General features: G+C 45.8%; 1 protein-coding gene across 10 annotated transcripts in view; it reads right to left on the bottom strand.

Annotated features, from left to right (window-relative positions):
• The window catches only part of acmsd (aminocarboxymuconate semialdehyde decarboxylase), a 169,522-nt gene that overhangs the window by 90,262 nt on the left and 67,115 nt on the right, over window positions 1-12,145 (bottom strand). For all 10 annotated transcript variants that reach the window (XR_009511534.1, XM_059966279.1, XM_059966275.1 and 7 more), the window contains one exon: window positions 995-1,091. Coding sequence is in view for 9 of the 10 variants with exons in the window: in XM_059966275.1 (XP_059822258.1) it covers window positions 995-1,091 (97 nt within the window). In the remaining variant the exon portion in view is untranslated. The remainder of the gene's footprint in view (window positions 1-994; window positions 1,092-12,145) is intronic.

Genomic DNA, 12,145 nt, shown 5'->3' on the forward strand with positions numbered 1-12,145 from the left:
TTTATATTTTGTGTTTTTCACTTTCTTTTGTTATTTGCATAATTTGTTCTTTGTTTGTTGTGTGTTTGATGTTCTCTTTGAAAGGGTTCCATGGTGCTTCTTTGTTCTGTGGCTGTCTGTGGCTGCAGACATACTTTGAATTTTTGAGTCAAAGCAAGATTTTTTTTGGAGAAAGTACATGGCTTACCTCATTAGAGACTGCTCAGCAAAAGTTATCTTGTAAAGTTATTTTGTAAACTAATTCCTGCAGCTGTGCTTTGGAATAAGATTGGTTCAGAACAAATGAAGAGTGTTTCACCTGAAGAAGTAGTTACTGCCTATTATGCTGCTAGCATTTAGGGCAGCAATGAAGATCCTCCATCTCTCTCCCCTTCCTTGCCAACTTCTCTATTGTGCCCAGGTATGGTTCAGGGTCCTCATTTCTGCCTCTACAGCACAGCATCAAGTTGTCTTTGGTCTCCCACATTTCCTCTACCCTTCAGGGATCCAATGTATTGCTGTCTTGATGATGGAGTTGGCCTCTCTTCTTATTACATGCCCAATTCTTCTCCAATGTTTCCTCATGATGATTATGGCTGTGTCCTCTTGGCGACGCTGAAGGAGTAGGGCATAGCTAGAGACATTCCTTAGCTAGAAAATACAGAGGTGTGGAATGACAACAGCTTGGCAAGGTTGTTCTCTGTCATGCGCCAGCATTCTGACCCATACAAGAGTGTCCCAGCTCTGTCCCAGCTTCATCTTGGTGTGGACACTGGACTTGGCTGATCCTCATTTGTTGCTCATTGATCTAAAGACGTTTCTCACTTTGCTGAGTCTGTACTGGATGTCGTCCTTGGTCCCATTATCCTGCTGAAAGATGCTGCCCTGGTAGGTTTCACCTGAAGCATGAACTCTATTTCTCATTCCATAGATGATGTCTAACTTTCTGAGTGTGGCAATAATAAATCAATTCTAATTCACAGAAAAATGTGCAATATATTAGACCTCCATTTACCTGACTGATCCATTTCTTTAATTCGGACTTGAGGATCCCAGCAGTTTTCTTGTACAACTCTGAAGACATTACCATCTTTCATCATTTTTGCTTCACCCTTTTTGTAAACAAAACAATTTAATTTAAGAATTTGTTCAGTAATATCATTGCAAGCTGTTGGACTTAGGCAATCAGAAATAGGGGAAATAGGGTACCAGAAATCTAGGAGCACCTATAAGACAGGGTATTCTAACAGGATGACAATGACAACTGTCTTCATTCAGATCCAAAGCAAGTGAAATATTTAAGGAAAACCTAAGGGGGAAATCCTTCACTTGGAGGGGGTGGTGGGTGTGTGGAATGAGCTGCCAGTGGAAATTGGGAATGTGGGTTCAATCGTAACTTTTAAGAGAACCTTTATGAGAATCAAGTTGGTCAATGCAGGCTTGAGGAGGACTTCATAGAATGCATCGGTGATGGCTTTCTTAAACAGCGTGTTACTGAACCTACAAGGGAATGTGCTATCTTCAATCTGGTCCTGTGCAATGAGACAGGTAAAATTAGTGATCTTGTGGTTAGGGATCCTCTTGAAAAGAGTGATCACAGTATGATTGAAGTTCTCAGTCAAATGGAGGGTGCAATAGTTCGATTGAAAACCAGTGTATTATGCCTCAGCCATGGAGACTACAATGGGATGAGGGAGGATTTGGCTAGTGTAGACTGGCTATATGGTGTGTTACAAATGTGCCACAGCTCTGAGGGGCCGAAGGGTGCGGGGTAACCCCCTCCTTTGTGAGAATCGCAAGATCACTATTAAGTCAGTTCAGGAGACCCAGGAAATGAGAGAAAGACATGCAGAATCCACAAAGAGTTTGGAATGTGTCCTGGCCCCCGAAAGGCGGAACCATTGATACCGGCTATTGTCTCTTGGAGACGGAATTGTGTATTGAATCCTGTACAATTCATCGAAGCCCCCAGGCAATGAACCGAGGGGGGTTGGTGGAGGGATTGCATCATCCCAACCTGATTGACATCTGAGACCCTGTGAGTCAGGATAAAAGAGGGTCTGGGGAACAGCCCCTTCAGACGCACCAGAAGAAACGCTAGCGATCCCGTATTAGCAAAAGCCGGTGGGAAGGCCACGTGCGTTCATTTCCATTTGCCCCAGAATCGGTGGCTCTTGTCACGGAAGAATGGTTTTTAGCTAACAACGGGGAAATCAACTCCCAACGACTCTCGAAGGATTGACATCATAAAAGGAATGGGCAAGTTTTAACCCGTCTTTCTCTCCAATCTAAAAGCTGCAGCTTGAATGAATTAAAGTGACTTCTATATTTCCATCGGCCAATACATTATCCCATAGACCACGATAGAGCTATTCCTTATTGATTATTATTATACCTGTGCTTTTAGATTTAGTATTGACGACATATATTATCTGTATGTTTGCATTGATATTATTTTTGTGTATTTTTATCAGTAAATACTGTTAAAAATAGTACCATCAGACTTCAACGGACCTCTCTATCTTTGCTGGTAAGTGACCCAGTTATGGGGTACGTAACTGGTGGGACAGTTAAGGAACAGTGGAAGACTTTCAAAGAGATGTTTCATAGTGCTCAACAAAATTATATTCCAGTTGAAAGCAAGGACAGTAAGGGTGGGAGAGCCTGCCTTGGATAACTGAGGAAATATAAGAAGCCATCAATCTAGAAGCTCATACATACAAAGTTGCCAAAAATAGTGGGAAACTAGAAGATCGGGTAAACTTTAAAAACCAACAAAGAACCACAAAGTGTGCAATAAAGAAAGGGAAGCTAGCTTATGAAAATAAACAAGCACAAAATATAAAAACAGAGAGTAAAAGTATTTAATAATTATATAAAGTGGCAAAAGGTGGCTAAACGTAGGTCCCTTGGAGAACAAGAAGGGGGAGCAAGAACATAAAACTATAAGGCACAGGAGCAGGATTGGGCCTACTAGCTCATCAAGTTTGCTCCGTCATTCAATCATAACTGATACTTCTTTTAAAATCTCATGCTCAACCCCAGTTCCTGGCCTCCTTCCTGTAACCTTTGATGTCATGTCCAATCAAGAACCTATCAATCTCTGCCTTAAATACACCCAATGACCTGGCCTGCACAGCTGCATGTGGCAACAAGTTCCACAAATTCATCACCCTTTGGCTAAAGAAATTTCTCCGCATCTCTGTTTTAAAAGGGCGCCTCTATATCTTGAGTTTGTGTTTTCTTGTCCTCGACTCTCCCACCATGGGAAACATCCTTTCCACATCTACTCTGTTTAGGCCCTTCAACATTTGAAAGGTTTCAATGAGATCCTCCCTCATCCTTCTGAATTCCAGCAAGTACAGACCCAGAGCCATCAAATGTTCCTTGTATGATAACCCTTTCATCCCTGGAATCATCCTTCTGAACCTCCTCTGGACCCTTTCCAATGCCAGTACATCTTTTCTAAGATGAGGGGCCCAAAACTGTTCACAATTCTCAGTGTGAGCCCTCACCAGTGCCTTATAAAGCCTCAGTGTCACATCCTTGCTCTTGTATTCTAGACCTCTTCAAATGAATGTTAACATTGCATTTGCCTTCCTCACCACTGACTCAACCTGCAAGTTAACCTTCAGGGTGTTATGCACAAGAACTCTCAAGTCCCTTTGCATCTCAGATTTGTGGATTTTCTCTCCATTTAGAAAACAGTTTTCACATTTGTTTCTACTACCAAAGTGCATGACCATGCATTTTCCAACGTTGTATTTCATTTGCCACTTTCCTGCCCATTCTTCTAATCTGTCTAAGTCCTTCTGCATCCTGCCTGTTTCCCCAAAACTACCTGCCTCTCCACCTATCTTCATATTATCTGCAAACCTGGCAACAAAGCCAACTGTTCCATCATCTAAATCATTTATATACAGCATAAAAATAAGTGATCTCAACACCGACCCCTGCGGAACACCACTACTCACTGGCAGCCAACCAGAAAAGGATCCTTTTATTCCCACTTCCTGCCTCCTACCAATCAGCCAACCATGTTAGTAACTTTCCTGTAATACTATGGGCTTTTAACTTGCTAAGCAGCCTCATATGTGGCACCTTGTCAAACATCTTCTGAAAGTCCAAATATACAACATCCACTGCATCCCCTTTGTCCATTCTACTTGTAATCTCCTCAAAGAATTCCAACAGGTTCGTCAGGCAGGATTTTCCCTGAAGGAAACCATGCTGACTTCATAGTATCTTGTCCTGTGTCACCATGTACTCCATCACTTCATCCTTAACAATTTTCTCTAATATCCTCCCAACCACTGAGGTCAGGCTAACTAGTTTATAATTTCCTTTCTGTTGCTTTCCTCTTTTCTTAAAAAAAGTGGAGTGACATTTGCAATTTTCCAGTCCTCTGGCACCATGCTAGCATCCATTGATTTTTGGAAGATCATTTCTAATGCCACCACAATCTCTAACACTACCTTTTTCAGAACCCTAGGGTGCAGTTCATCTGGTCAGAGTGACTTATGTACCCTTAGGTCTTTTAGCTTTTTGAGCACCTTTGCTCTTCTAACAGTAACTGCACCCACTTCTCTTCCCTCACACTACAACATCAGGCATGATGGGAATTGATATTGGGAAATGAGGAAATGGCAGCGGCTTTGAATGACTATTTTGTGTTGTTCTTCATGGTAGAGAACATGTCTAAATTGCCAAAGAGAGATGTTATGGATGCGATGGGAGGTGAGGACCTCGATACAACAGCTATCGCTAAAGAGGTAATGCTGAGCAAAATTGTGGGCCTGAAGACAGATAAGACCTCAGGTCCTGATGGAATGCATCCCAGGGTACTGAAGGAATCAGCAGGAATTATAGTAGAGGCTTTGGTGATAGTTTACCTGTGGTGAACTACATATACCTGTCTGGACATGCCCCCTGCTGACTGCTCCTGTGGCTTCTCCCAATGACCCCGGTATAAAGGCGATTAAGGCCTGAGCCCAGCCCTCAGTCTCCAGGGTGTAGTATGGTGGTCAGCTACTGCTTGTTTTTTCTTCCAGTCAATAAAAGCCGATATCTCGCCTCACGTCTCAGAGAGTTATTGATGGTGCATCAATTTTATTGACTGGAAGTTTTAAACCATGGAAAGTATTTTACGTCCGAAAAATTGGATTTGGACCCCCAAGCCCCTGAAGCAGCTCTTGCCTTTGAACTCTGGCTTGCAGGCTTCCAATCATACTTGGAGCAGGTTAGTGCAACTGAACCCGCTGTTATGCACAGAATTCTCCTCTCAAGGGTCACCCCGAAAGTTTACTCACTTATCAGGGACCTGCCGACCTACCAAGGGGCACTGGACGCCCTCAAAAGACAGTACCTGCGGCCGGTGAACACCGTCTACGCAAGACATTGCTTAGCTACGTGACGACAGTGGGCTGGAGAGTCGAGTGCTGAGTTTCTCCGAGCCCTACAGACACTCGTGCGAACTTGTGACTGCAAAACTCTCACGGCGGAACAGCATGCAGAGCTCCTCGTACGAGACGCCTTTGTTACAGGGATCAGGTCAGTGTACGTGCGCCAGCGGCTGCTGGAAAATGCCGATCCTACCTTACACTCGGCGATTGAGACGGCTGACACGCTGGAGGCTGCTCTGCACAATGCTGACGCTGTCCAGTCACGCGATCCCCTGCTGGTTCCGTGGACACCTCAGAACCCGCCGCCCCCGGTTCCCTCAAGCGAATTCGCCAACGCCGTTGCCAGTCGCGATTCCACGAATTCCACAAACCATGGCTGCTGCCAGTCGCAAGCCTGCGTAGTGTTACTTCTGCGGACTGGAAATGCACCCCCAAAAACGCTGCCCGGCCCAAGAGGCGACCTGTTCCAGCTGCGGGAAGAAGGGCCATTTCGCCAAGGTCTGTAAGTCTAAACCACAAGCGGGGTCGGGCAGTGCTGCGTGTGAGGCATGGGGGCTGCCATCTTGCATGCCCGGATGGGGGCGGCCATCTTTGTCGGCGCCAACATGCCCCGCCCCCTACACACCGGTGCTTACCGGGCACCACGACGGCAGTTCAACTCTGGCCTCCGTAACCCTCGACCAAAGCGCCCCACACCAGCTTGCAAAGTCAATGATGGACATCCTGGTGGAGGGGCACAGGACTAGCTATCTGTTTGACATGGGCAGCACTGAGAGTTTTATTGACCCAGACACAGTGCAACACTGCAGACTTGTGACCCAGCCAGTAAGCCAGAGGGTCACCATGGCTTCTGGGTCATATTCCACAGACATCCAGGTGGGTTGTGTAGCGACATTGGTGGTGCAGGGCACAGAATATCGGAACTTTGCGCTACTGGTCATGCATCAACTGTGCACGCCTGTGCTATTGGGGCTGGACTTCCAGAGCCACCTCGAAAGTGTGACTATGGTATATGACGGGCCCCTCCCACCACTCACTGTCAGGAATCCTCAGTTTTGTGGGACTTTGCCATATACCCCGCTACTGACCACACACACACACCGAACCACACATCCCACCCAACACCATGCCAACGGCCGTGCTACTGACACCACTTGCAGCCTCTCCACCCTCAAGATCCCTCCCCCACCGCTTTTCGCCAACCTGACCCCCGACTGTAAACCTGTGGCAACTAAAAGCAGGAGGTACAGCGCGGGGGACAGGGCCTTCATTCAGTCAGAGGTGCAGCGGCTGCTCAGGGAGGGGATCATTGAGCCAAGCACAAGCCCTTGGAGGGCCCAGGTGGTTGTAGTTCAGACTGGGCAGAAAAATAGGATGGTGGTGGACTATAGTCAAGCCATCAATAGGTTCATGCAGCTTGATGCATACCCCCTACCCCCCATCGCGGATATGGTCAACCAGATAGCTCAGTACAAGGTGTACTCGACAATAGATCTGAAATCCATTTATCACCAGCTCCCCATCCACCCAGAGGACCGCCCCTACACCGCCTTTGAGGCAGGCGGCAGGCTCTATCACTTCCTGCATGTCCCATTTGGTGTCACAAATGATGTCTCGGTCTTCCAGAGGGAAATGGACCAGATGGTGGACCAGTGCCAACTGAAGGTCACATTTCCCTATCTGGATAACATCACCATCTGCGGTCACGACTGGCTGGATCACAATGCCAACCTCCAATGATTTTTCCAAATGGCCAAAGCCCTGAACCTTACTTATAACAGGGACAAGTGTGTGTTCGGAACCACCCGACTCGCTATCCTTGGGTATGTCATGGAAAACGGGGTCATTGGCCCTGATCCCGACCGTATGCGCCCCCTGTTAGAACTCTCTCTTCCCACCACCCTCAAAGCCCTCAGATGGTGCCTGGGCTTCTTTTCCTATTACGCTCAATGAGTCCCCCATTACGCAGACAAGGCCCGCCCTCTGGTCAAGTCTACCACTTTTCCCCTCTCTGCGGAGGCCCTTAAGTCAAAAGGGTTGCCAGTCTCTCGATGGCAGGAGGTCCTCCCTGAGGCATTCCACTCTATCCGCTCCCTGTTATGTACGTCCACCAATGCCACCCCTCACGAGTGCCTATTCTCTTTTCCCAGGAAGTCTGCCACTGGGACCACCCTACCAGCTTGGCTGATGTCCCCAGGGCCAGTGCTGCTCTGGAAACATGTGAGGAGCAATAAATACTCCCAGTATGCTTACGTGGTCTTACTTGATGGGCGGGAGGACACGGTCTCCGTCCGCGACCTGGCACCCGCAGAAGCAGCAGACCACTACCCCGAACACTCCTTGGTAACTATGAACCCTGTACCCGAAGTGACACCACGCACACCAGGCCCTATACAGACTCCTCACGACACTCCTATACCGGACTTCTCGCACGCGCATATACCAGGTGCCTCACACACGCATGAGGGATCACTGACGCCTAGTGGGCTGACACCTCCAGTTAGGCCGGAACCAGCACAACCACCATCTCTGGTGCAATCACCACCGGCACCTGTGCAATCACAGCCGATGCTACGTAGATCGCAGCAACAGATTCGACCACCTGATAGACTTAACCTGTAAATATACTTGTAAGAAACTTCACCCGATGGGGACTCTCTTTTAAAACAAAGGGGGGGGGGGGGGGAGGTGAATGTGGTGAACTACATATACCTGTCTGGACACGCCCCCTGCTGACTGCTCCTGTGGCCCCTCCCACTGACTGTGGCTCCTCCCACAGACCCCGGTATAAAGGCGATTGAGGCCTGAGCCCTGCCCTCAGTCTCCAGGATGTAGTATGGTGGTCAACTACTGCTTGTTCTTTCTTCCAGTCAATAAAAGCCGATATCTCGCCTCACGTCTCAGAGAGTTATTGATGGTGCATCATTACCAAACTTCTCTGGACTTTGGGCAGGTCCTGGCAGATTGGAAGATGGCAAATGTAACTTTACTGTTCAAAAAAGGATGTAGGCAAAGGACAGGTCACTCTAGGCCAGTTAGTTTAACATCTGTAGTTGGGAAAATGCTTGAAGCTATCATTAAAGAAGAAATAGCAAGGCATCTGGAAATAAATTAATCCATCAGGCAGACGCAGCATGGATTCAGCAAAAGCAGGTCCTATTTGACAAACTTACTGGAGTTCTTTGAGGATATAATGAGTGCAGTGGATAGAAGGGAACAGATCGATTTTATTTACTTGGATTTCCAGAAGGCTTTTGATAAGCAGCCACAGAAAAGACTTATCCATACAAGAAGGATGCATAGAATTAGGGGGTGATGTATTAGCATGGATAGAGGATTGGTTAACTAATAGAAAGTTGGGATACATGGCTGTTACTCTGGTTGGCAGTCAGTGGTGAGCGGTGTGTCACAGGGTTCGGTGCTGGGCCCACAACTGTTCATGATATACATCAATAATCTTGAAGAGTTGACCAAGTGTAGTGTATCTTAATTAGCTGATGATATTAAATTGAGAGGAAAAGCAAATTGTGCAGAAGATACGGAGGATTTGCAGAGAAATACAGATAGGTTAAGTGAGTGAACAAGGGTTTAGCAGATGGAGTGCAATGTTGGTAAATGTGAGATCATCCACTTTGGAAGGAAAAATGAAAGAGCAGATTATTATTTACATGGTGAAAAATTGCAACATACGGCTGTGCAGAGGGACGGGAATGCTTGTGCATGAATCACAAAAGGTTGGTTTGCAGGTGCAACAGGCTATCAAGAAGGCAAATGAATGTTGATGTTTTAGCTGGAAAGATTAAAGTTAAGAGCAGGGAGGTTATGCTGAGTATACAGGGCACTGGTGAGGCCACACCTGGAGTACTGTGTGCAGTTCTGGTCTCCTTACTTGAGGAATGGCTTTGGAGGTGGTGCAGAGGAGGTTCACCAGGGTCCAAAGATGAGTGGGTTAGACTATGAGGAGAGATTGAGTCATCTGGGACTGTACTCACTGGAATTCAGAAGAATGAGAGGAGATCTTATAGAAACATATAAAATTATGAAAGAGGTAGATAAGATAGAGGCAGGAAAGTTGTTTCCACTGGTAGGCGGGACTAGAACTAGGGGACATAGCCTTAAGATTCAGAGGGTAGATTTAAGATAGAGATGAGGAGGAACTGCTTTTTCCAGAGGGTGGTAAACCTGTGGAATTCTCTGCCCAATGAAGCAGTGGAGGCTACCTCAGTAAATGAGGACCTTGGATTGGGAATGCGGTACTGACCCTTGGATTCAGCGTTAGAGTTTGCAGTGACACATGGAGGTCAAAGCCTTTGATGTGTTGTGATTGAGGAGTTGTTAAATGGATTGGGAAAAAGTAGGTTGGAGGGTTGGGAATATAAAGAGAAAACAAAGCAAGGATATGGACAAGCAGGAAGCACTGGAGGATGAGTAGGAAGTTAGGCCTTAACGAGAGACATTGGCACTTTTTGAGGGTGGTTCGGAAACTGGGCAGTACAGAATCCTAAGAATGAGTGGTAGGGATGGGTTGATCTCATACAATGAATACTTAAGGTTGAAGGTAAACATGGGAAGTTGTGATCCAATATCAGAATCAGAATCAGGTTTATTATCACCAGCATGTGTCGTGAAATCTGTTAACTTAGCTGCAGCAGTTCAATGCAATAAATAATATAGAAGAAAAAAAAAATAAATAAGTAAATCAATTATAGTATACGTATATTGAATAGACTAAAAATCATGCAAAAAACAGAAATAATGTATATTAAAAAAGTGAGGTAGCATTCAAGGGTTCAATGTCAACTTAGGAATTGGATGGCAGAGGGGAAGAAGCTGTTCCTGAATCACTGAGTGTGTGCCTTCGGGCTTCTGTACCTCCTACCTGATGGTAACAGTGAGAAAAGGGTATGCCCTGGGTGTTGGAGGTCCTTAATAGTGGACACTGCCTTTCTGAGACACCGCTCCTTGAAGATGTCCTGGGTACTTTGTAGGCTGGTACCCAAGATGGAGATGACTAAGTTTACAACCCTCTGCGGCTACTTTCAGTCCTGTGCAGTAGCTCCACCCCCCATACCAGACCGTGATGCAGCCTGTCAGAATGCTCTCTACGGTACAACAATAGAAGTTTTTCAGTGTATTTGTTGACATACCAAATCTCTTCAAACTCCAAATGGAGTATAGTCATTGTTTTGCTCTCTTTATAACTGCACCAGTATGTTGGGACCAGGTTAGATCCTCAGAGATCTTGACACCCAGAAACTTGAAACTGTTTACTCTCTCCATTTCTGATCCCTCTATGAGGATTGGTATGTGTTCCTTCGTTTTACCCTTCCTGAAGTCGACAATCAGCTCTTACAACTTACTGACGTTGAGTGCCAGGTTGTTGTTGCAACATCACTCCACTAGTTGGCATATTTCATTCTTGTACGTCCTTTTGTCACCATCTGTAATTCTACCAAGAATGGTTGTATCATCAGCAAATTTACAGATGGTATTTGAGGTATGCCTAGCCACACAGTCATGGGTATAGTGTGAGTAGAGCAGCAGGCTAAGCACTCACCCCTGGGGTGCACCAGTATTGATCGTTAGGGAGGAGGAGATATTGTCACCAATCCACACAGATTGTGGTCTTCCAGTTAGGAAGTTGAAGATCCAGTTGCAGCAGGAGGTACAGAGGCCCAGGTTCTGCAACTTCTCAATCAGGATTGTGGAAATGATGGTATTAAATGCTGAGCTATAGTTGATGAACAGTATCCTGACATAGGTGTTTGTGTTGTTCAGGTGGTCTAAAGCTGTGTGTAGAGCCATGGAGATTGCATCTGCTGTTCATTCTGACTAGGCAGGAGTTCAGTCTAGTCATGACCAACCTCTCAAAGCATTTCAACACTGCTGATGTGAGTGCTACTGGGTGATAGCTCACAATATTCTTCTTAGGCATTGGGATAATTGTTGCCATTTTGAAGCAAGTGGGAACTTTTGCCTGAAGCAGTGAGAGGTTGAAAATGTCCTTGAATACTCTGGCCATTTGGTTGGCACAGGTTTCAGAGCATTTCCAGGTACTCCATTGGGAGCTTCTGCCTTGCGGGGGTTCAGTCTCTTTAAAGACAGTCTAACATCAGCTGGGACAGCCCATTTGTTCCTTAATTATCTAATGATGGCCATTTCCAGAACAATGTGGCTCTAGTTTAACCATATAACAATCACAGCACGGAAACAAGCCATCTCGGCCATCCTAGTCTGTGCCGAACTCTTAATCTCACCTAATCCCACCTACCAGCCCATAACTCTCCACTCCTTTCCTGTCCATATACCTATCCAATTTTACCTTAAATGTCACAACTGAACTGGCCTCTACTACTTCTACAGGAAGCTCATTCCACACAGCTATCACTCTCTGAGTAAAGAAATACCCCCTCGTGTTTCCCTTAAACTTCTGCCCCCTAACTCTCAAATTATGTCCTCTTGTTTGAATCTCCCCTACTCTCAATGGAAACAGCCTATTCACATCAACTCTATCTATCCCTCTCAAAATTTTAAATACCTTGATCAAATCCCGTCTCAAACTTCTACGCTCCAATGAATAGAGACCTAACTTGTTCAACCTTTCTCTGTAACTTAAGTGCTGAAACCCAGGTAACATCCTAGTAAATCGTCTCTGCACTCTCTCTAATTTATTGATATCTTTCCTATAATTTGGTGACCAGAACTGTACACAATATTCCAAATTTGGCCTTACCAATGCCTTGTACAATTTTAACATTACATTC

This window comes from Hypanus sabinus, chromosome 4, assembly GCF_030144855.1.
Source record: "Hypanus sabinus isolate sHypSab1 chromosome 4, sHypSab1.hap1, whole genome shotgun sequence".
In the NCBI taxonomy this organism is placed as follows: Eukaryota; Metazoa; Chordata; class Chondrichthyes; order Myliobatiformes; family Dasyatidae; genus Hypanus; species Hypanus sabinus.